The following is a 23,632-nucleotide window of genomic DNA, read 5'->3' on the forward strand; positions in this document are numbered from 1 at the left end:
ATTAAAATAGCCCCTAACATTTTAAGTTCTTTTCTAGAAAGTATAATTTTGAAAGTATTTACACGACTTCAGATAGGATAGTTTGTTAAGAGTTTTAAGTATCTCCTACATAGCAGATGCTTGGCAAGGTTTGGAGATGGAAGATGGTCCCTGCTAGCGCGGCTTACAGTCTGTTGGGAAGAGACCCTTGTGACCTTAATGGCAGTGCAGGCAGAAGGTGCCTCACGCGGTGCGCCAGGTGGCAGGAGCCAGAGGGCGCACGAGGTGTGGAGTTTGCCTGTACAGGGCTTCCTGGGGGTGGTGAGTGAGGCCGGTGAGGGGGTGCGGGAGCAGCCATCCCGATGGAGGTTGCTGCGAGTGAGGAGTGAGGCAGCGTGTGACTCAGACCAGTTCAGTGTGTAAGTGTTCAGGGTGTGCTTGACCGAACGTTTCAGGAGCCCTGCCTCCTCCTGCCCCCACTTCCTCCATATTCGTCTGCAGGGAGGAAGGGCAGTGTCTAGTGACTAAGGAGCACAGCTACGCCTCCTTCCCCCTGTTACAGTAATGAAACGCATCAACTCTTTACCTTATATGTCCTAACTATTTGTGAGGAAAATAAGGGGAAAGGTAGAATTTAGATTTTAGGCTACAATATTCCATCTGGATCAGATATAGTTTTCTGGCAGTTAGGAGCTCGTATTTGCAGACATCACTCACCTTGGCCGTAGCTTTGACCAGGGGTCAGTACATGCTCCAAGCACCTCGGGCGGCAGGTGTGGGGCCGATTCAGACGGGCACGGTGAGCCCACTCTGGACAGCATCGAGTGAGCCCGGCCACCGGGAAACGTGCAGTGATGCTTGAGAGTGGGGGGAAATCCCAGACTCCGCCAGAAAAGGCCCTGCTTGAGGGGGAACGGCGTTCAGCGCAGACTCTGAGCAGAGCCAGCCGTATGTGCAAGAAGGCACAGGAACGGTAGCTTCAGAGAGCTCGGGAAGGAGCCTGTGTCTCCGAAGTCTGTACTGGACCAGACATCAGTGAAGTGTGTAGTGCAGTTCTCCCCAGAGAAACAGGGACGGAGAACGTTAATGCCATGGGCTCTCTGCAGAAACAATGAGATGACGTCAGGGAGCAGGACAGACAGCGAGCCTGGGAGGAAACGTGAGGACGATGCCAGGGCTGCCTCACCATGCATGTGGCCTGGCACCCTCTCTCTGCCTGCTCCATCCCTGTGCCTCACGCAGAGAGGTCTCATTCTAGATCTCTGAGCGCAGTGCGGCCTGGCACCCTCTCTCTGCCTGCTCCACCCCTGTGCCTCACGCAGAGAGCTCTCATTCTAGATCTCTGAGCGCAGTGCGGCCTGGCACCCTCTCTCTGCCTGCTCCACCCCTGTGCCTCACGCAGAGAGCTCTCATTCTAGATCTCTGAGCGCAGTGCGGCCTGGCACCCTCTCTCTGCCTGCTCCACCCCTGTACCTCACGCAGAGAGCTCTCATTCTAGATCTCTGAGCGCAGTGCGGCCTGGCACCCTCTCTCTGCCTGCTCCATCCCTGTACCTCATGCAGAGAGCTCTCATTCTAGATCTCTGAGCGCAGTGCTGCCTGGCTGCGTCTGCACCTCTCTTTTCTGTCTTGATGCTTCTTACTCAAAAAGAGCTGCCTCGTGCTTCAGTCTGGGGGTTTCCCTTCTCTAAGTCCACGAGGTCCCTGGGAGTAACCCTTTACTCCTCTGCTTACACCCTGCATCCAACACGTTAACTAACCCTGCCCACATGTTGTCAGAGCATACTTGGGACCTGCCCACTTCACACAACCTCCCCGTCTCCTGCCTCCATTGTCACATGGTCTCCTGGCACCCTGCTTCCTCATTGGCCCCTCAGCACGTTCACAGTCCTGCAGCCTGCACAGTCCCACCGTTAGGCGTGGCCCTCCTCCTGAGAACCTGCTGGTGGCTTCCTGCCTTGTCAGTGAACGTTCCAGCCCCTCAGGGGCCCCGACCCTTGCCTCCCCATCATGCTGGTGAACTCTGTCCTGCTGGTCACTCACTTTCACTTTCTGCTTCCTGGACGATTTTTCTCACATCCACTCTTCTCATTAGTAATTTGCTCAAAACCTCTGGTAACTCCCCATTTCTCTTTAGGAAAGCCAGGTTCTGTGGGTGGCTCCTGTCACCCGTTCTCGCCTTACTGCCTCTCCGACTGCCCTGCCCAAGAATGCCCCTCCCCACCCTTTCTGTCCCCTCCCTCTGGTTTGTTAGACTTGCTTCAGGTGGTTTCTCCTCCTCCTAGAAATTGTCATGTTTCTCAATGAACTGCTCACTTCCTGTCTGCTCCCCCCACTGGACTGTCAGCTCGTAGGCAGTGGGGACCTCGCTGCTTCGTGGTGTCCCAGCACCTTCAGCAGGTGTGCAGCACATGCTCCGCACACACTTGTGGCACGATGGCGTGAAGCCCGAGGTGTAGGGGACAGCCACTGGGAGGTGTGAGTGAGGACACGTGTGCAGAGCAGAGAGCCTGAACCGACTGGTCACCGCAGAGAAGCTAGATTGACAGTCCAAGACTGCACCAGCCCGGAGCCGCGCCTGCCCTGGCTGGTGTTTCTGCTAACCCTCAGTCCCTGCCTTGTTACTCTTTTACATGGCAAGACCCAAAACAACTCTCTTTATGTCCAGACACCAAATTTAGGCAAGTACAGTATAATGCTACTGAAGATTAGCAATTAAGTTCTTTGACAATATTCTTGTCGTGTTCAAAGCATCTTAAAATGTATTAATGGGCTCCTGGAAGGGTTGTAAATGCAGGGGCGGGCAAAGGTAAGTTTGCAGTTGTAAGTAAGCATACCATTGTGACATTCTTTCGAGTTAATAAAGTTGTTGTAATAATCATCACCTGCATGTCTTTTTCCGTACGAACAGCAGTGAGCCTGCTTCTGTACACCCTCTCTAGAACACACTCTCCGGTTTCAGTGCTCCCGTGAGCCGCCGGGGAAGGGCTGACATAATCACCTGAGTCTGCCCTCATAAACAGTATGTTTAGTCCTTGTGTTTTGCTGAAAGGTGACTGCACTTGGTTGGATTAGCATTCATTGTTGACACCAAGCTGGTGATGGATATGAATGCAGCATTCTGACCTTTTACAGTCAGCTTCCTGACCGTGGGACGAGAAGATGCACCAACAGTTTGGGATTCTCTGAGTCTGTACAAGCAATGAGTGTTGTGAGCAGAGCTGCCCTGTGCCAGGAAGGGCTGGTCGCTGCAGGGGAAGGGGTCCTCTGGGCACTTTCTGAAGTCCAGCCACGGACAGTCCTGGAGGACGTGCTGCATCAGTCCTGTGGGTCCAGGGTATGTGGCTGCGCTGTGTGGTTACATGCCAGCCGTCCTCCGAGAGAGGAGCCGGAGACCGCACCCTCCCCGCGTGAGCAGTCATCAGTGTGGTCTCACATCAGTTCACCGCTAGAAAGGATGGCGGTGGTCTTAGAAAGTGAAACTTTTCACTGTTATTCAGCTCCCCTGAGTGACATGTTGTAAACCTAGTCCTGTACCTTCCTAGAAACAGCCACTTTTCAGAACGTGTTTATTCCTGAAATACACACGCACATACTAACATGTGTGTGTTGCACGGAAATGGTAGCATGTCCACAGGGTACCAGTATAGCGTTTGTTGAGCATGCATTTTTCACCAGATCTTCAGTTCTGAAAGTCATTTGCTCAGTTATCCAGAACCAGATGCGTGGTTCTCAGCGTTATTTCTGTGACTGTGCATCGGCTCCGAACACCTGTGTCAGTCACGGTCCTGACTGCTGCCCACGTGGAGTCAGCGATGAGGATCAGGAGCTTTGGAGAATGGAAATTGGATAGAACACAGTATGGAAGCATAATCAAACAGCAAAAAATAAGAAATGTCTCTGTTACTACTTTTAATTAAAAATTTTTTCCATTGATTTGAGAGAAGGGGGAGGAAAGAAGCATTAACTCGTTCCGCCCAGTCGTTCCCTTGAGTCGTGCACTCACTGATCGCTTCCCGTATGTGCCCTGCCCGGGGATCTAATCCCCCCCTCAGAGTGCCAGGACGAGCTTTATCACGGAGCCCCCCAGCCAGGGCCGCTGCTGTTCATGTTTAGTGCAGAGTCACGAGTGACTGTGGTGTGGCAGCACTCACTTGGGTGCAGTCCTTCTGGGTGTCTTTGGGCAACAGGATCAAGTTAACCGACTAAAATTATATCAATTCCACAACACGCCAAAACTGGGAACCTGCTTTTCTCTAACAAGCTTCACAGTCTGGATGGAGCCTCTCCAGCCGTGCTGTTTCTCTGCAGGCAGGCTCCTGTGTGTGCCCCGGGCGGCCAGAGGACCTGGAGAGGGTGGGGTTTCTCCTGGGGCGTTGCGGGCAAATACAGTATAGGGAGAGGCTTGTGCCCTGGGCTTGCTCTGTGTCTGGGTGTGGACGGACAGACAAGAGCACGCAGACAGGCTAGATGGGCAGAGTGATTGCAGCCCTGCCAGGCGGGAGGAAGGTGGCGGCAGTGACTGTGTGAGGGGGGATGACTGTGTGTGTGGCAGCGGGGGTGGCTGCTGCTGGTGTGCGCTTGCTCGCGAACCAGCAGAGCGGAGGCAGTGGACAAAAGTGCCTTTGTGGGAGTCTGCAAGAGGCTCCAGCCCCCGCCCTGGGCAGCTTGGGGAGCCGTGCATTGGCAAGAAGCCGCAGAGCTGTCTGAGAGAATTGCTAGAAAAAGATGTCCCTTCCTCTGCGCAGATCCCCCACCCCAGAGCTCGGGCTGGCTTCCGGCTCCTTCGGCCCCCTTGGCTGGGTGCCCTCAAGCGGGGCGTGTCCTGCACCATCATTCACGGGTCCTGCCTTGATTCCAGAGCCAGGAGGGACACTCAGCCTGACCCAGCCCACCCATTCTTCCTGTCCCTGTGAGAACCTTTCTTCATAATACCTGGTCCTTTGTTCACGCTTTCGCCATGGTGCTGTGTCCGCTCCTCCTCTGCTCCTCCTCTGACTCCCCCTGTGCCCGATACAGAGCTCGTCCTGGGACCAGGCACCTAAGAGGAGGTCGGCCACGTGCAGGCACCCAGCTTGCCTAGGGACACATGGGGCCCTCGCCAGTGTCTCTGTACAGTGTATTGCTGTCTGTTCTTAGGGGAGGGCTGAGAGCAGCCATAACTATCATCAGCACCATTGTGATGCAGTAAAGAAATGCTCCGGTGTGCAGGAGCTTGTTAAGATGTGCCTCATGTTCCAAGTTCCATGATCGCTTCAGTTAATTGTAAATTTTTAAAAACTAGTAATAGTAATTGATAATTTCATATCAATGTCAGCATCGTTAAAACAACCTTATTAATGGCCTAAACCCTGGTTGGCAAACTGACTCGCGAGCCACATGTGGCTCTTTGGCCCCTTGAGTGTGGCTTTTCCACAAAATACTACGTGTGGGCACTACCGTGATAAGGAATGTACCTACCTATATAGTTTAAGTTTAAAAAATTTGGTTCTCAAAAGAAATTGCAATTGTTGTACTGTTGATATTTGGCTCTGTTGACTCGTGAGTTTGCCGACCACTGGCCTAAAAGATTGCGAGGATTTCGGGGACTGTGATTAGCAATACCTCCATGTAAGAGCAGCAGATGGTTTCATCCTATGCCCAAGGGAGTCATTCACAAGCACATATGCTCATGACTTGCACACCTGTGCAGGTACAGGTCAAGAATCAGGTCTACCAGTCCCCTTTCCACAGCCCCGGGAGAGACTTCACTTTCTCCTTCAAAGATTACCTTCATCTCCTCTGAACCCATGGGCCACGTATGTTAGAAGCACAACACATGTGGAGGTTAGTTTAGATTGCTGCGCTTTAACCTGTGAAGCACAAAGAGATTGGTTAGATCCATCTTCAAAGAGCTATTCATATCTCATCAATGTTATCAGAAGCATCACCTTAACTCAGTGGTTCTCAAAGTGTGCGCCCTAGAAGATTTCCAGGTGTGCCCTATAGTATTCCAGAGAAATACGTGCCTGTTGGGGACCAAAAAACCAACAGGGTTTTTGGAGTTTAGATTTTTGGGGGACAGAGGTGTGGGGAATTGGCTGTAAGCTGATAGTCTGCCCAACCCCCACCTCACTTGCCTGATTAGGTTGCAAAAGGCTGTTAAGCTGTGGTGCTGGATTGTTTAGACTACCCCCCATGTTCCCCAGAAAGACTGGAGGCAAGTTTCTTCTATCCTTTGTTTGGTGTAAAGTTAAGATGATATGTGTGGTGGGGATTTTGGATTGATGATTAAACATAAGGAATTGTCTCTTGAAGCCTTTTGGATTTCTATAAAAGAAGAATATGTGGCAATAGCTTTGAACATTTTACTACAATTTTCAACATCCTATTTATGTGAATTAGGATTTTCTACCCTCAACACAATTAGAGGAATTCTTCAATGTATTGACGAGGAAATGAGAGTTACCCTTTCTAATATATATATATATGCCCAAACATTGAAGAAATTGCTAGGACACATCAGGCTCATGTTTCTCATAAACACAAGAATGAAAAAGCTTAACACATTCGCGCCAGGACCTGCTGAATTTACTAAATCTTACTAAGAATGTGTGTGTGTATAAAGATAACTTTTTTGTCATTTTTTTATTTTTTAACCCCTCTTACGAATTCTGAAAAGCATAATTCAGAAAATGTAACAAAAATGTTTTTTAATGTCAGAATAAATTTAGTTTTGTCATATTTATTTAATTGCCATAAAAGCATGCTTGGACTTTATATTTTTTTCTTTAATATTTGACTTAATTATTATAACATATTTCTCAGAAATTTGTATACAGTGCACCTACAATTATTTGTAGGATTTTAAATGTGCCCCGACTTCAAAAAATTTAAGAACCACTGCCTTAACTATATGTTCCTAAGTGTGTGTTTTTTAAAAAATAATATTAGCTGCAGCTGGTCTCAAACAATGTACTGTCTATGGTTCGGAAAGTGTGGCCCCTCCTTGGATCTGGTCCTCAGCAGTGACTGCAAGGGGTAGCTGGTGTCTTGGCGAGTTGGGGACTGCGCAGAGGGGCTGCAGGGCGGCACTGGGCATCGGTCACCACGCCTGGCTCCTCAGTGAGAGACGGGAAGAGCTTTCTGTCTTAGCTTTTTCTTGTTTATAAAAACACTACTTGAGAAAATAAATTCCTAAGTGAAATTAATTTACTCAACTTAAAACTTTTGTACCGCCTGTCCAGACAGTGGTGCAGTAGATAGAGCGTCAGACTGGGATGCAGAGGACCCAGGTTCAAGACCCCGAGGTCGCCAGCTTGAGTGTAAGCTCATCTGGTTTAAGCAAGGCTCACCAGCTTGAGCCCAAGGTCGCTGGCTCGAGCAAGGGGTCACTCGGTCTGCTGAAGGCCCACGGTCAAGGCACATATGAGAAAGCAATCAATGAACAACTAAGGTGTCACAACGAAGAATTGATGTTTCTCATCTCTCTCCCTTCCTGTCTGTCTGTCCCTATCTGTCCCTCTCTCTGACTCTTTCTGTCTCTCCCACAGGAAAAAAACAAAACTCTTTTACCAAAGATTTCTGATAACAAAAGGAAATGACCATTGCGTAATTTCTTGCCTACTGTTTTTGTTAGTAACAGTCGTTTCTGTGGGGGGTGTTTTCAGGGCATCATTCAGAAGATAGTGGACAGCCACAGAGTGAAGCACGTGGCCTGCTATGGGTTCCGGCTCAGCCACCTGCGCTCAGAGGAGGTCCACTGGCTGCACCTGGACATGGGCGTCTCCAGCGTCAGGGAGAAGTACGAGCTCGCACACCCGCCGGAGGAGTGGAAGTAAGTGCACACCGCTCGTGTCACTCACACACGCTCTGTTTTCCGTGTTCAGTCATGACCTAGAGGGTGAACATTTGTGCTGCTCACACGGGCGTCCTTGCGCCTCCTGCCTGACGGTGGCTGGTGACCACTGACCCGTGATCGTCCTGTCTTCTGTGCGGTCGTCTCTGGGTCGTGCTGGCTCTGGCTGCTGCGGCGTCCGCTCCTCTCCGCTGGGGCGGCTGTTGCCGCTCATGCTGCCCGGCCTGCACTGCTTGCTTTCGGCTCTGCCCTGCCAGCTCCGGCCCTGGTGGACGGACTGCTGCACCCTGGTGTGTGGCAGGGCTGCTGTGCCCGGAGAAGGCGGCAGCCGGCTCCTTCCCGGGCTCGTGTCCCCTGTGCACCTGGGACGTTCCATCGGGAAGGGATCTCCTAGTGACACGCGCTGACTTAAACGAGTGACTCGAGATGAATTAAATGACTTCCCTACAATTGTCCTTCCCCGGCTCTCTCCTAAGCATTGTTTCTCACTGTTGAGTAAACCGACCTGCTAGTAGAAAAGCCGCACGCATGTCTGCCCCAGTTGGAGCGGAGAGGGGGTTCTCGTGTGGTCGGTGACCCACAGCAGGAAAGGGGACTTCTGTCTGGAGAGGGCGTTCAGGCAGCAGCAGGAAAGGGGACTTCTGGCTGGGGAGGGCGTCAGGCGGCAGCAGCTGCTGTCCTCCTGGACAGGTGAGACTTCTCGGAGGAAAGCCAGCGTGTTCAGGTTCGTAAACCTCCATGTGAACTAAGTCTTACGCCAGTTAGGCTGCATTAAAGAAGTAGACTTGTATTTTCAGGTTTATCGAATAGGAACTTACAAACAGAATTTTCTGTGACAGTGTAGTTTGTTTGGTTTCCATCAATGGCTAGTGCAGACTTGACCTCCAGCTGTTCACTCAGTTAACCAGGTAAGCGTTTAAACCGAGGCCTGCCCACGAGTTAGTTCCGGAGGCGTTTTCATTTCTGCCTTCCTCCCGGGAGCCTCCTACGCTCTGTGCCGCATGTGCAGAGCGTGAGTCTCCAGGAACAGCAGTTTTGTTCTTGTTTTTTCGAGCCCGTTTATTTTCCCCGTGTTCAGGTGACGTAGAGGAAGCACTGCTTTGTGTGAGGCAGCCTGACTCTCAGAAGTAAGTCCCACTGGGACGGGGCTGGCTAGCTAGGACTTCACGTGGGCTGACCCTGTGCCTTGACCACCACTGCCATCGGTGACACCGAGGAAGGTGGTGGGGAAGCCACCGCTGAGTGGCCATGAGGAGCCAGGGCTGCACCCGCTGCCCGCAGGCTGCACCCCTGCACGTTTGGAATCCGGAGTGCGCGTCTCACTCCCTGCTCCCCTGGCTCCTGCGGCAGACTCCCACCCTGCAGTGCATCAGGGAACGGGGGCCACAGGGCCGGTCAGGCTGCACTCACCGGTCACTGGTGACACAGCTCCAGCTTGGCTGTCTGTGCAGGGCAGGTTTCTAGGACCAGCATGCCCTCTCAGTAGGAATGAGGCCATCTGACCGTGCGGGGAATGTGGCCAGACTTACGCGGCTGGTAAGGGTCAGCTGGACGGTAGGCAAAGGTAACGAAGGAAAGCGTAGCCAGAGGGACGGCTGCTACCAACGTTGCGTTTTCAGGACTGTGAGGTTCCTACAGGTTGTTCTTGTGTTTAAAAGGAGAGGGTGAGGGGATGTGAAGTGTCACTCGTGAAGAAGGGACTATTAAAAATAACCAAACAGAAGTTCTAAAATCACTGGAAAGATCAAGCAGATTAGGTACAGCTAAAACATTAGTAACAGGAATGGGTCCAAGAAAAGGCACCCAGAGCACAGCAAAGGGAAAAGAACAGCTGGAAATAGGACAGCAAGTTGTGTGACATGAAGAAGGAGAAGCCAGTGCGCTCCTGAGAGGCAGTCGAGAAGAAGAGGATAAAAAAAGAGGAAGGGAAAGTGATTCAGAGATTATGGCTGAGAATTTTCTAGAATCCATGAATGGCAGGAGTCCTCAAATACAAGGTGAACATAAAATCCCAAAGGTTAATAAAACTAAATCCACACTTTGGCAGATTATGGTAGAAGAGTGTTGTGAAACAAGAAAAGATGATGTTGAAAGCAATCAGAGAAAAATTCAGACTCCTCGCCGGCAGCAGAGACGCCGGGACAAGGGAGGGCAGGAGCTCCGGAGTGGTGAGGGGGGGGCTGGGGGCAGCACTGTGCCCGGTTCAAGCCCCCTCAGGAAGGAGCTGGGCGACACAGACGTCTTCCTTAGTGTGCCGCCAGAGGGCTGTCCTCCAGACGCGCTTCCGGGTGAGGGGGAGAGCGTCTGATGGAGGGTTTCAGAAGCAGGCGGAATGCTAGCCTTCGAATTGGGTAGGGCTAAATAAGCATTGCTCTAAAAACGAAAGTAGAGGGAAGAGCTGACTTTTTCCTATTAAAATGTAGACTAAATACTGGCTGCGTGGCCCAGTGGAGCTGGTCAGAATGAAAGCGCTGTCAGCAAAGCTTTAAATTATCCATCAGGGTAACAACTGAAACATCAGAAATAGGTTTGTGATTTACACAGCAGGTCAGTAAGGAGCTCTTAGAGAAGTGCAGCCACCAGCAAGAACGGAGAAGACGAAAGCATGGGGAACCAGGAGAGGCGGGGCCCCAAGGAAGAATTTAGAAACAAATGCAGGGCCTTGGCCAGGTAGCTCAGTGGGTTAGAGATTGTTGCCAGTCCGAGGAGACTCAGACATCAGGGTGGTTAACTCTCTTGTGGACTGGCACCTGTCCGCGGGCTGGTGGTTGAGAAACACTGGGTCAAAGCCTTGCCCAGATACAGCAAGGTTGTGGGCTTTACCCTAGACCTGGGCACACAGCCAGTGAATGCACAGATGAGTGGGTTGATGTTTCTCCTCTCTTTCCCCTTCCTCTCTAAACATCAATAAAAAAAAATGCAAGTATACTAACAACAAAGCTCAGACTATTGATGTGTGATTGACAAATGTGTTTTAGCTCTCGGTTCTTTACAAGAGCGGTCTAAAATAGTTGTGATCAGACTTTTCTCTTTGACTCACAGGAAGAAATATATTTTGTCTTAAGATCCAGCACACGTGTACATGTGTGTCTTAAAATTAGTTGTGTGTAATGGGTCTACGTACATAGTGCATAGCCCATAGTCTTACCATCAACACTGCGCTGTGAGGTTTTCTCTCCAGTGTCACTCTGTCCGTTCTGCTCCTTTTAGATGGATAGTTTCGTTACTCACTAACCGGGGAGGCGGGTGGATCAGTGTTGCTCTATTAATAGCCCGTGAAAGCAGTTTTAGTCAGCAAAGCATTAGTAGGGATATGGAGGGCAACTACATAATAAAAGGCTCATTTCACTGAGAATTTAATAAGTATAGAAAGAGATAAATCTAAAACTTATTAAATTCTTTAAGACATTTCTCAAAATGTACAAAGCAACAATATTAATAACAGAACTTACCTCCTAAGTAATTAAAACAGAAGGAATACAAACAGTAGTGAACAGGTTTTTAAATTATGTATTTACCTATTTTTCTAATGCAGAAATACAGAATTTTGCACTTAACAGTATATTAATCAGTTTTAAAGCACCTTCCCAATAATTCGTGGTGCAGAGTACAACAGCCACCTTGCCAGGGTCCCCAGTGCGTTGTCTTGGGCCATCCAGGCCACCAGTGTGCAGCAGCAGGCACAGTCCCTTCCTTCTGTGGTGATGTCTTCACGCAGCCTCCTGGGCACTGGCCTGTCTCTGGCGAAAGCTGTCCTCCTCCTTTGCTGACCATTCACCTCCCTTCTCCTGCCCAGCCATTGCTCTGGGGCTGTTCCAGGGGCCTCTTTCTCTCTCTCCTCTCTCTGGACTGCTGATGGCATTAAATTCACACTGTAATTGGGTAGACACAGGAAACCACAACAAGTTATGGCAATAATCCGGGCCAGGCTGGAAGGAAGACAGTGAGAAGCAGTTGTACAGGGGTGGATTTTTAAGGTAGAGCTCACGGGCTTTGCTGGTGGATCTTTTAAAATGTGAACACCCAATGGCACGTGTAAATCAGTCCTGCTCGGAGACTTCCTGCAGCTCCTATCCGCCCGAACCCACGCCAGAGCCCCTGGCCCTCGGCCACCCATCTGCCCTGCTGTCCCATGCCAGCGTTGTGTCCCCCATGTCTCCGGTTTCTGTGCCCATAGGCACTCGGGCTGGGGTGCACCTGGATGGTCTCCTCTGAGCTGCCAGCTCCTTGCTCCTGAGCCGTACAACCTGCTCCGTCCCCTCGCCCTTGTCTGCTGGCAGTGGTCACTTGCTCCACCAGCCACCCCGCCTCTCTCACTGGCTCCCACAGCAGCCCAGCGCTTTGCTCCTTGGGCCTTTGAGCTGCTGCTCTGTCCAGTGTGGCGTGGCCCTCCCTCCACTGGGGACGAGCGCACACAGTCCCCTCTCCCCTGTGGCCGTCTCTGACGTCTGCCTGTAGAGCCCACGGCCTGCTGCTGCCGTTTCCCTCCTCAGGGACCTGGTCTCGGTGACTACTCTGTTCCCATTTCTCATCCTGCCTGATACATGTACTAACGGGCACCCAGTAAAAAATGTGAGTGAAATCGGATGTGTTCATGAAACTGTAAAGTAAACCAAGAGGCAAAAAGCTGTGATGGGATACGCACTTATATTCAGCCAGGAACGAAAGGTCAGTGTGTTCATAACGAGCCTCGTGTCAGCCCGTGCCCACGAGGTGTCAGGTGTGTGCCGGCCCTGGGCTTCTGTCCCGGACATTCCTTCCCGTGAGCCGCCCTGTGGAGGAGGTGCTGTCCTTTTGCCGTTGTACTCACGAGAACGCCGTGGTTTGGAGAGGCTTGGTAGTGTTCCGAGAACCGGGCAGCTTCCCCGGTGGTCGAGTGGAAGCTGAGTGTGGGCAGCTGGCCGCTCCTGCTCTGCCACTGGGCCAGCCATGTTGCTGCAGAAGCAGAGCGGGCGGTCACTTCTCTCTGTGGCAGCCACCTACTTTCTGTCCAGGCCACCATCTTCTGGCTTTAGTTCATGTTCAGGGGACAGTACCAGACCCACAGAATAGTTGGTTCCAGTTCTGTTTCTGTGAGGCTGGAGCAGAGATGGTTTTGGTGCTTCCAGCAATAGGAGCTGTTCATGTTGTTAAATAGACCTGAGATGTAAGTTCCACTCAAGTCTTCCGTTTTCTGACATGTTGGTTGGCTGGCGTGCAGCACACGTGTTTGGTCGGAGCCAGCTCAGGCAAGATGACCTGCTAGGTAAAGGTGCCAGGACACGTCCCGGGAAGGAAGGGCTGGTTTGAGAAGTGGCTGTTCTTGTAGGAAGAGGAACAACAAAGGTAGATCCTACCTCAAACAATACACAGCAATCCACTTGAGATGGACCAAGTTTTAAAAAAAGAGGAAATGGAAAATATAGTTGAATGGTACATTCTGGCCCTGGAATAGGAAGATTTTCTTTTTATTTTTTTAATGGGAGAGAGAGGAGAGGCATCAGCTCGTAGTTGCAGCACCTTAGTTGTGCATTGATTGCTTCTCATATGTGCCTTGACTGGGGGGGGGGGGGGCTCCTGTTAAGCTCGTGACCCCTTGCTCAAGCCAGCAACCTTGGGCTTTTAAGCCAGTGATATTTGGACTCAAGCCAGTGACCCTGCGCTCAAGCTGATGACCTCGGGGTTTTGAACCTGGGTCCTTAGCATCCCAGGTTGACACTCTATCCACTGTGATGCCACCGGTCAGGTGGAAGGTTTTCTTTTTTTTTTTTTCATTTTTCTGAAGCTGGAAACAGGGAGAGACAGTCAGACAGACTCCCGCATGCGCCCGACCGGGATCCACCCGGCACACCCACCAGGGGCGATGCTCTGCCCACCAGGGGGCGTTGCTCTGCCCATCCTGGGCGTCGCCATGTTGCGACCAGAGCCACTCTAGCGCCTGAGGCAGAGGCCACAGAGCCATCCCCAGCGCCCGGGTCATCTTTGCTCCAATGGAGCCTTGGCTGCGGGAGGGGAAGAGAGAGACAGAGAAGAAAGCGCGGCGGAGGGGTGGAGAAGCAAACGGGCGCTTCTCCTGTGTGCCCTGGCCGGGAATCGAACCCGGGTCCTCCGCACGCTAGGCCGACGCTCCACCGCTGAGCCAACCGGCCAGGGCCGGAAGGTTTTCTTAATACTCCAGAATGTTCACTGTAAACGGAGAGAACAGCAAATTTGATATCAATTTTTATTTCTGTGAGATTTGAATCTAGATATTTTTTATGCTACCCACATAAGGTGGCACCTCTGAGAAAATAGTTGGGACACATACAACTGACAAAAGATGGTGCCTAGGTCCTGGTCAGGGAGCTCAGTTGGTTAAGGGTGTCATTCCGACACACCAAAGTTGCAGGTTTGATCTCTGGCCAGGACACATACAAGAAGCAACTGAGTGAGACAACAAATTGATGTTTCTTTTCTTTCTCTCTCTCTCTAAAATAAATAAATTTTTAAAAAGATTGTGCCTAGAGTAGAAGTACTGATCAATATGAAATTTGCAAACAACTATTTAAATGGGCAAGAGATATGAAGGTATTTTTGTAAAAGAGAGAAGGTTGGCCAGTATCCACAGGAAGACACTGTCAGTTTCATTAGTGATCAGATTAGGAAGATGCAAATTAGTGATTAGGGAGATGGCAATTAGTGGTTAGGGAGATGTCAGTTTGGACCACAGTGAGATTTCGGCTTACACTATCCGGTTGGCATAAAGTGAGTTTTCTGACAGTATCAATAGCCAGAGAGGTTGTGGACCAACCAACTCTTGTCCACCCTGCTGGGGAGAATGTAAAAACGGGTGAACCCGTTTGGCAAACAGCCTAGCAGCCGTGCAGCCCCACTCCACGTTCTGTCCTGAGAGACATGCATCTCTGTTATCGTGCCAGAGAGGCAAAACATCCACAGACGAAGCACTGCCAGTCAGTCCCCCGTGGGGTGTCCTAGGGTGAAGGGGCAGAGGGAACTAGGCTGACCAGAGCCCCTGCAGGGGAGCCGCCTGCCCTCTCCCCCCAGAGCCCTAGGGTCCCAGAGGAACTGGACTGAACTGTGTCCTCTGTTCACGAGCGCCTTCCCTCTCCTGCATCCTTCCCACTCATCCAGGAGGGAGCAGGGGCTCGACTACCTGCCACTGGGCTCCTGGGAGGTCCTAGTTCAGGCCGTGGTGTTTGGTGGGACCTGAGTTAGCCAGTGAAGTTTAGGTTGCAATACCATGCCGAGTTTGTAACGCAGCAGAAAGTGTTCGGCAGTTAGGAGAGATTCCCACCAAACAGGTTTAAACTGAAAAGTTTTGTACCTCCATAGTTAAATCTTAGCTAACTGAATTTTAATAACTAAATTTTAGTTATTTGGAATCACCTGCCTGGAGTGGTCGGGCTGGCTTCTGAGTGGGCTAATCAGTTCTAATTGGTTTGTAGGAGCTTTGGGGAACATGGCCCTGTCCCCACACACGGTGGACCAGGGCTCTGAGGGCCAGGTCTCAGAGAGGGCTTCCTTGGCGTTTGGGAAAGTGTGGGCAGAGCAACGGAAAAAGCATCCCTTTCATTGTTACCAAGATGTAGGTCATGTCCTTCTGCTCACTACTGCCTGTGCTCACTACTGCCTGTGCTCTGCTCTGTGCTCTGCTCACTACTGCCTGTGCTCACTACTGCCTGTGCTCTGCTCTGTGCTCTGTTCTGTGCTCTGCTCACTACTGCCTGTGCTCTGCTCTGTGCTCTGTTCTGTGCTCTGTTCTGTGCTCTGCTCACTACTGCCTGTGCTCTGCTCTGTGCTCTGCTCTGTGCTCTGCTCACTACTGCCTGTGCTCTGCTCTGTGCTCTGTTCTGTGCTCTGCTCACTACTGCCTGTGCTCACTACTGCCTGTGCTCTGCTCTGTGCTCTGCTCACTACTGCCTGTGCTCTGCTCTGTGCGCCTCTACTCACTACTGCCTGTGCTCACTACTGCCTGTGCTCTGCTCTGTGCTCTGCTCACTACTGCCTGTGCTCACTACTGCCTGTGCTCTGCTCACTACTGCCTGTGCTCACTACTGCCTGTGCTCTGCTCTGTGCTCTGCTCACTACTGCCTGTGCTCACTACTGCCTATGCTCTGCTCTGTGCTCTGCTCACTACTGCCTATGCTCTGCTCTGTGCGCCTCTGCTCACTACTGCCTGTGCTCTGCTCTGTGCGCCTCTGCTCGCTACTGTCTGTGCTCTGCTCACTACTGCCTGTGCTCTGCAGAGGGCTTTCTCCTCAGATCTGTGCAGGGGAAAAGCCTTTTAGATGAGGAAAAGTGTCGTTTTTCAAAGATGACCAAAAAAACCCCCAAAAGTATACTTTAATGAAGTTTTAGATTGTATTTTGATACAAGATTTTTATGTTACCTAGCAATGACATTCCATGTGTGTATACCTTTAATTTGAAAAGCCTGTGTTTCATTATAATACTGAATTCAACAAGAGTTCTTAAAAAAGATTTACAGCCTTAAGACAGTAAATAGAGAAACACTTTGACAAGTTTCAAAGTGACATCTTTGAAAACCAGGATAACAGACTTTTTTTTTGAGAGAGAGAGAGATAGAGATGGGAAGAGAGAGAGATGAGAAGCATCAACTCATAGTTGTGTCACTTTAGTTGTTCATAGATTGCTTCTCATAAGTACAGCCTTGACCAGGGGCTCCAGCTGAGCCAGTGACACCTTACTCCCTTATTCAAGCCAGTGACCTTGTGCTCCAGCCAGCGACCTTGGGTTCAAGCCAGCAACCAGGGGACTATGTTGATGATCCCACACTGAAGCCTGATGAGCCCCCTCTCAAGCTGGCGACCTCAGGGTTTTGTACTTGAGACTTCAGCGTCCCATGTTGATGCTCTGTCCACTGCACCATCATCAGTCAGTCACTTCTAAATTCACTGATTTATTAAACTCCTGAATGATTCTGCTCCAGACACCGACAGTACAAAGATGAGTGAGTTTCTAGTCATCTATGGCTAGACAACTGATATCTATTAACCCAGATTATTAACCCAGTTTTATTATTCAAGGAAGTGCCAATTAAAAACCACTCTGCATTATTGCAATAAATAATTGTCAGCATAACTAAAATGGAACAGTTAGAAACACAAAGTAGAGGTGAGCCCAGAGGGAGCAGAGCGCTGCGTGCTGCGGGTGGGAGCGTGGACTGGCATAGCTTCTGCTCACTGTTGGGTGACGCTGGCTGAAGCTGAAGTGTGTGTTCGCTGTTGTCCAGTGACTCAGCTCCGTGTGGGGCCGTGGGGCCCCAGCAGAAATGTGTGCGTGTGTTCCCCAGAAGACACGCACAGCTGCCTTCATTATGGGCAGAGAGGGCGCGCGTTCTGGTGTGAGGTTTGTATCAGCCTGTCTTGAAGCTTGGCTTCTTGAGCAGATCACTTTTTTTATGCTTAGAGGAAGAAACAAAGAGTGCTCACAGCAGCATTATAACTAATAGTCAAAAAGTGCAAACAGGCCTGAGCTGTGGTGGCGCAGTGGGATAAAGCGTCGACCTGGAACACTGAGGTCGCTGGTTCAAAACCTTGGGCTTGCCTGGTCAAGGCACATATGGGAGTTGATGCTTCCTGCTCCTCCCCCTTCTCTCTCTCTCTGTCTCTCTCTCTCACTCCTCTCTCTCTAAAAAATCAATAAATAAAATATTTTTTTAAAAAAAGTGCCAACAACTCAAATGGCCCTCAGCAGTAGTGTGGCTGAATAGTTGTGGGACATCATAGCTCCCAGCGCTGAGTGAATGTGGATGTGGATGACTGTCACAAGCACATTGGTGAATGGAGGCGGCCAGGCCCCGGAGGGGGCCTGCTGTGGGATTCCCTCCAGGTGACATTGGCCACCAGGCCTGGCCGAGGGAGGGCGCTGCCCCGGGCAGCTGGGCAGGGTGCCTCGGAGGCCGGGGGACTGCTGGGCTGCCATCACGCTCTCTCCTTGCAGAACCATTGAGCTGAAGACACGTATTGTGCACATTTTTGTGCTGAAAAATAAAACATTTACAGATTAATTGGTTATATTTTAACTTACTATTAAAATCATATTGCAGAGCAATTGTCAGTGCATCCTGTCATATTGTAATTGTAGACAATGACTTGAAAAAATTACTGATTTCTAATTGTTCTATTTTGTGAATTATTTTTTAGATATGAATTGAGAATTCGTTATTTGCCAAAAGGATTTCTAAACCAGTTTACTGAAGACAAGCCAACTTTGAATTTCTTCTATCAACAGGTATAGGAGGGCGATTTAATCTACTTTTTTTTTTGTTTCTTTGAATCCTGTTTATTACACAGCTTTATTTCCGAATGAGATGAAACCAAACGTGTGGGAGAATATGAATGTGTCACTACGGCAGTGAGAATCTTTAGTGAGAGTTTAAGAACTTTGGACACTTTGAGATTTTTGTACGCGTGGGTAAATCTTAAGTCCTGAGTGACACCCTTGTTCACTCTGTGACTCAGGTAGAACATGCCCGGTGGCAGCAGCCTCGCCCGCCGCAGGCCTGCCCGTCAGAGCCAGCTGCTCCCACACCCTCTCGGTGGCGGCTGCACAGCAAAGCCCGAGCTGGCGTCCTTGCAGTAGAGCAGCTTGTGTTTTGCCCCTTCAGGTACTAGTCAGGCAGTGACTCTATGTGGCGTAAATAAACAGCACAGTTTCCTGTCAGTGTTAGTGAACGGTGCCCTCACAATTGTCTGATGAGTATCACAGACACTTGTACGTACAATTTTGCCACTAAATGCATTTTGTAAGTTTTCTTTTAAAGATTGTATTTATTGATTTTACAGAGAGATGGGGTTGGGGAATGAGAAGTATCAACTCATAATTGCTGCACTTTAGTTGTTCATTGATTGATTGTCATATGTGCCTTGACCGTGCAAGCCTGGGGTTTTGAACTGGTGACCCCACCGTTCCAGGTTGACGCTTTATGCGCTGTGCGGGCTCAGGCCTGGCACATTTGGTAATTTTTTTTTTTTTTTTTCTGAAGCTGGAAACGGGAGGTAGCCAGACAGACTCCCACATGCGCCCGACCAGGATCCACACGGCACGCCCACCAGGGATGATGCTCTGCCCATCTGGGGCATCGCTCTGTTGCAACCAGAGCCACTCTAGCACCTGAGGCAGAGGCCATGGAGCCATCCTCAGTGCCCGGGCAAACTTTGCTCCAATAGAGCCTTGGTTGCGGGAAGGGAAGAGAGAGATAGAGAGGAAGGAGAGGGGGAGGGGTGGAGAAGCAGATGGGCGCTTCTCCTGTGTGCCCTGGCTGGGAATCGAACCCGGGACTCCTGCACACCAGGCCGACGCTCTACCACTGAGCCAACCGGCCAGGGCCCGCACTTGGGTAATTTTTGGTTGAGTAAAGATATTTATTAAATGTCTACTGTGGGTCACGAATGCAGAAAGGAATGACTCTGCACCTTTCAGGTGCTCAGTCTGGGGGAGCCTGTGACAGCTGTGTCGCATTCAGGCCGATGCTGTGCTAGTGACTGATGGGACGCGGGAGGGCCTGCCACCCAGGGAGGTTTGGAACCGAGGGGGCTCCCTGGGAGCTCTCACGAGGATGAGATGGCTGTAGGAGACACTGTGTGTGCGTCTGAGCCAGCGTGGTTTGCAAAGCAGGGTAAAAGGCAGAGGGACCTCTCACAGAGGGTGAGAGGCAGGTTTTCTCCTGCAGGTTACTGGGAGCCACTCAAGTCAGGAGTGATGTCCTGATCAGAACTCGTATTTTTTAATTTTTTTGTGGCAGAGACAGAGAGAGACAGAAAGAAGGACAGATAGGGACAGACAGGAAGGGATAGAGATGAGAAGCATCAATTCTTCGTTGTGGCACCTTAGTTGTTCATTGATGATTTCTCATATGTGCCTTGACCATGGGCCTTCAGCAGACTGAGTGACCCCTTGCTCAAGCCAGCGACCTTGGGTCCAAGCTGGTGAGCTCTGCTCAAACCAGATGAGCCTGCTCTCAAGTCAGCAACCTCGGGGTCTCGAACCTGGGTCCTTCACGTCCCAGTCCGACTCTCTATCCACTGTGCCACCTGGTCAGGCTACCAAGTACATGTTTATGAAAGAGATCCTCATGTAGTCACAGCAACGTCCCCCAGGGATGGCCTGTCCCAGACTCAGGTGTTAGCAAACGAGGGAGGAAAGGCAGTGTGAACTGCAGAGGGTGAGGGGAAGGACAGCTCTCCCACTGTCAGAAGTCATCAGTGGGCAGGTGAGCCCAGAGCTCTGCAGGTGTGTGTGGCACCGAGCACACTGACAGTGTTGTAGGTAAAAAATAGTTGAACAGTGAAATTTCAGATGATTTGAACTGATATTTGTACTTCGAGGGCTCTGTAAGATTTCCAGCCCTGGCTGGATATCTCAGTTGGTTGGAGCATCGGCCCGAAGCACTGAAGTTGCTGGCTCGATTCCTGGTCAGGGCACATACAGGAACAGATCAGTGCCCTCCCCTCCAAAAATCAGTAAATAAGAAGTAAGATTTCCACGTGTGTTTGGAAGGGGTGCCCACAGGAACATGGTAGTGACAGGAAGGACCTGGGAAGTGTTGCGATGTCTTTCATAAGAGCTTAGCGAGGTAAGCTCTGCTGCATTTCAGATCTGCACCCTCCTGACTAGGGCAGTGCCGCTCTGCATTGACGCAGAAGGTGGGCCACGCGCTGAGGTCTGAAGCCAGCTGTGGGCAGAGCATGCGCAGTGCAGTTCCATTTATGGGGAATGTGTGCATTTTATTTTTACTCAGCTATTACAAGAGAGTTTTGAAAATAGTGTGATCTTTGCAATGCTGCATTGGCAAATAATTATGTATTTATTTGTCTTGTGATAATTCTCAGGCAGAGTCTGTCCCGATAGCATGCATAGAAATTCCGCAGTGGTATAGGTGACCTGCACCGCTTCCAGCTTGGGAGCAGCTTTAATTCCAGTGGAGAAAAATCCGTTGGGAATTCAGGAAACTCTCCCCGCCAACCCTCCCCACCAAAAAAAAAAAAAGTATAAATAAAAAATTGGCTCTTCAGCTGTCTTTAGCCAAATTTATTTAACTGAGAATGTAGCTACAATATCTTGTAAGAAATTGAGTGTGGCCTGACCAGGTGGTGGCGCAGTGGATAGAGCGTCGGACTGGGATGCGGAAGGACCCAGGTTCGAGACCCCGAGGTCGCCAGCTTGAGCGCGGGCTCATCTGGCTTGAGCAAAAAGCTCACCAGCTTGGACCCAAGGTCGCTGGCTCCAGCAAGGGGTTACTCGGTCTGCTGAAGGCCCATGGTCAAGGCACATATGAGAAAGCAATCAATGAACAACTAAGAAGTCGCAATGCGCAACGAGAAACTGATGATTGATGCTTCTCATCTCTCTCTGTTCCTGTCTGTCTGTCCCTGTCTATCTCTGCCTCTGTAAAAAAAAAAAAAAAAAAAAAAAAGAAATTGAGTGTGGAAATTTTCATGAATTTCTGAGATAAAATTTTATAGGTGCCTCAGAATTTTGTGAAACCGTTCTCTAATTTTAAAAGTCTTTAATATTTGCTGTATAAGGTACAGGATATATCATATATTCTGAGGTGTGACAGTAAGAGGGTGTCCCCAGTGCTCTGGGGGGGGTGAGCACGCCCAGGCCCCCTCAGAGCTCTGGAGGCATTTTCTGTCTGGTCTGGCCGGGGCTGCTGGGAAGCTGGCTCCGGCTCCGTCTTCTTTGCAGCTGATCTGTCTCCTCTGTCCTCGGCTGTCGGGCCTTGTCCTGGTCCGCAGAGGCCCACAGTTACCTTGCAGACCAGGGGTGGGCTCCCACCTCCTTGTTCCTTCTTCATCTGTGTTGTGTAGCCTCTGCTGGTGGTTCATGCCTTTTTCCTCACTTCTAGAAATGTCTTAGATGGTATCTGCTCAGATGCTGTCTTTTCTTCGTTTTCTTGTTATTCCTTCTGGGATTTCAGATTAGACCTACACTAGAGCTTCTCCGCCTGGCTTTGCTAACTTCTCTTTCCTGGTCTCCACTCCTTGTCTCTCTGGGATCTGTAGCTCAGATAGTCCTCAGGTCCTCAGCTCTGACCACTCTGATGTGTAAGACACTTGTTGAGTTTTTGTTGATTATTTTTTAATTTTGTTTAGTTTTATCCACCCCACCCCCCCCGCCACACACACACACACACACACACACACACACACACACACACACACACAGTCTCTCTCTCTCTCTCTCTCTCTCTCTCTCTCTGCCGGGGCATCTTGTATGTTTCTTATTGCTAAGTTCCAGCCTTTTATTTCTTTATAATTTCATGAAGAATAAATGTCTATATTCTGAATCTGAGTTACAGATCTGACTCGTTTGGGCTCTCCATCTGTTGGGGGAGGCTCGCTCTGACTCTTGTTCAGTGATGCGTTTCCTTGTGTGTTTCCTTTGATCTGTTATTTTGTTGAACCTCACATGTGGGAGTCTCGAGGGTCTGTACTGAGGAATAGTGAACGTTCCTGAGTGTTAGCTCTGTTATTTCTGTTTTGGGAGAACCAGTGTTTTTACTGTTCAGGCTCTTCTGTCAGGGTAGAAATAAAAGAATTCTGAGAGAGAGAGAGAGGGAGAACTCACAATACCTACCTTAATGTCATTATTTATTTTGAAATTTCACCCAGTTTCAGCCCACTGTTTGTTATGCCCCCCATGTCCCATGCTTTGGGATGGTGTCATGAGGAAAACAATATGTCAGCGGACATGCTGAGTGTTGGGTGACTGACTGGTTGGATATTGTTCTGTGGATGCACAGTTTCATTTAAAGATGTCCCAAATGTGACTCCTGGTGTGAGATATTACAAGTGATTCACTCAATGTTTTTGACCCATTTTAGAATATTCTGAAAGATATTAATCAGCATATTCTAAAAATAAACTAAAATATCATTATAACCAGCCCTGTTCACTATAGAGCAGAAGTCTATAAAAATAAGTTTTGACACTAAAGCTAATGACTTATTATGTAGCAAGAAAACTGATTTACCCTGCAATTGAATTTTTTCTTTGCCATATAGCATCTTATTTCTCTTGATCTTTCTGAACTTGCATTTGTTAAAACTTGCATTTGGCAAACTTTTGCAAATAGTGGTGGCCGTTGGTTTGAAGGGCTGTGTCAATGGTTAGTCAAGAAGTTGTCATGTTAATTGAACTTGTACAGAAACCATTTGCACAGTTGAAATTGTTAGGTCTTAAGATGCGTGGGTCTGACATGATGTTCTTGTTTTGTCCTACCAATATGTTAAAATTTAAATGAGTATATCCATCCATTGGCTCTTAACATTAAATGTAACATCATATCTTAACTCTGTGGTATAGAATATAAACTTGCCTGTAGAAATATGCAAGAAGCTTTCTATTATTCGAGATGTCGGCAGTTTTTATGTTAAACCCCATGCTTAATTCCGTGCAGTCAGATGAAACACTCATAAATACAGCACCTGTGCACAGCAGCAAGTCCAAATACACCCTGTTCTTTACGTAGGACAGTGACATCAACACGAAAACAGATTAATTCAGAAAGACAGGACACGACTTTCAGAGGTCTGCTCTGAAAGACTCTTGCCAATTTGCTGGACATGGAGCTGGTAGAAGATAGTAACCACAGGGTCTCAGGAGCATGGTGCGCGGTGACGATGGCAGCGTGGCCGGGGACTGGAAGCTATGGCGAGCCTGGGCCCAGCATGACGAGCTGGTCCCACGCAGTGTCCCTCTCCCTCCCGGTGGAGAACGTGCCCACTGGCACAGCATTCAGAGGCGTGTCCACACAGAAGCCAAGGTGCAGGGCGGGCACTGCCATGCGACTCTGGGCCAGTGAGCTTTTCT

The 23,632-nt window shown here is 49.8% G+C and overlaps 1 protein-coding gene across 14 annotated transcripts in view; it reads left to right on the forward strand.

Moving 5' to 3' along the window:
* The window catches only part of PTK2 (protein tyrosine kinase 2), a 197,514-nt gene that overhangs the window by 70,262 nt on the left and 103,620 nt on the right, over positions 1–23,632 (forward strand). For all 14 annotated transcript variants that reach the window (XM_066265588.1, XM_066265595.1, XM_066265596.1 and 11 more), the window contains 2 exons: positions 7,628–7,794; positions 17,960–18,047. In XM_066265588.1, coding sequence (XP_066121685.1) covers positions 7,628–7,794; positions 17,960–18,047 — 255 coding nt within the window. The remainder of the gene's footprint in view (positions 1–7,627; positions 7,795–17,959; positions 18,048–23,632) is intronic.

This window comes from Saccopteryx bilineata, chromosome 3 (assembly GCF_036850765.1).
Source record: "Saccopteryx bilineata isolate mSacBil1 chromosome 3, mSacBil1_pri_phased_curated, whole genome shotgun sequence".
NCBI lineage: Eukaryota > Metazoa > Chordata > Mammalia > Chiroptera > Emballonuridae > Saccopteryx > Saccopteryx bilineata.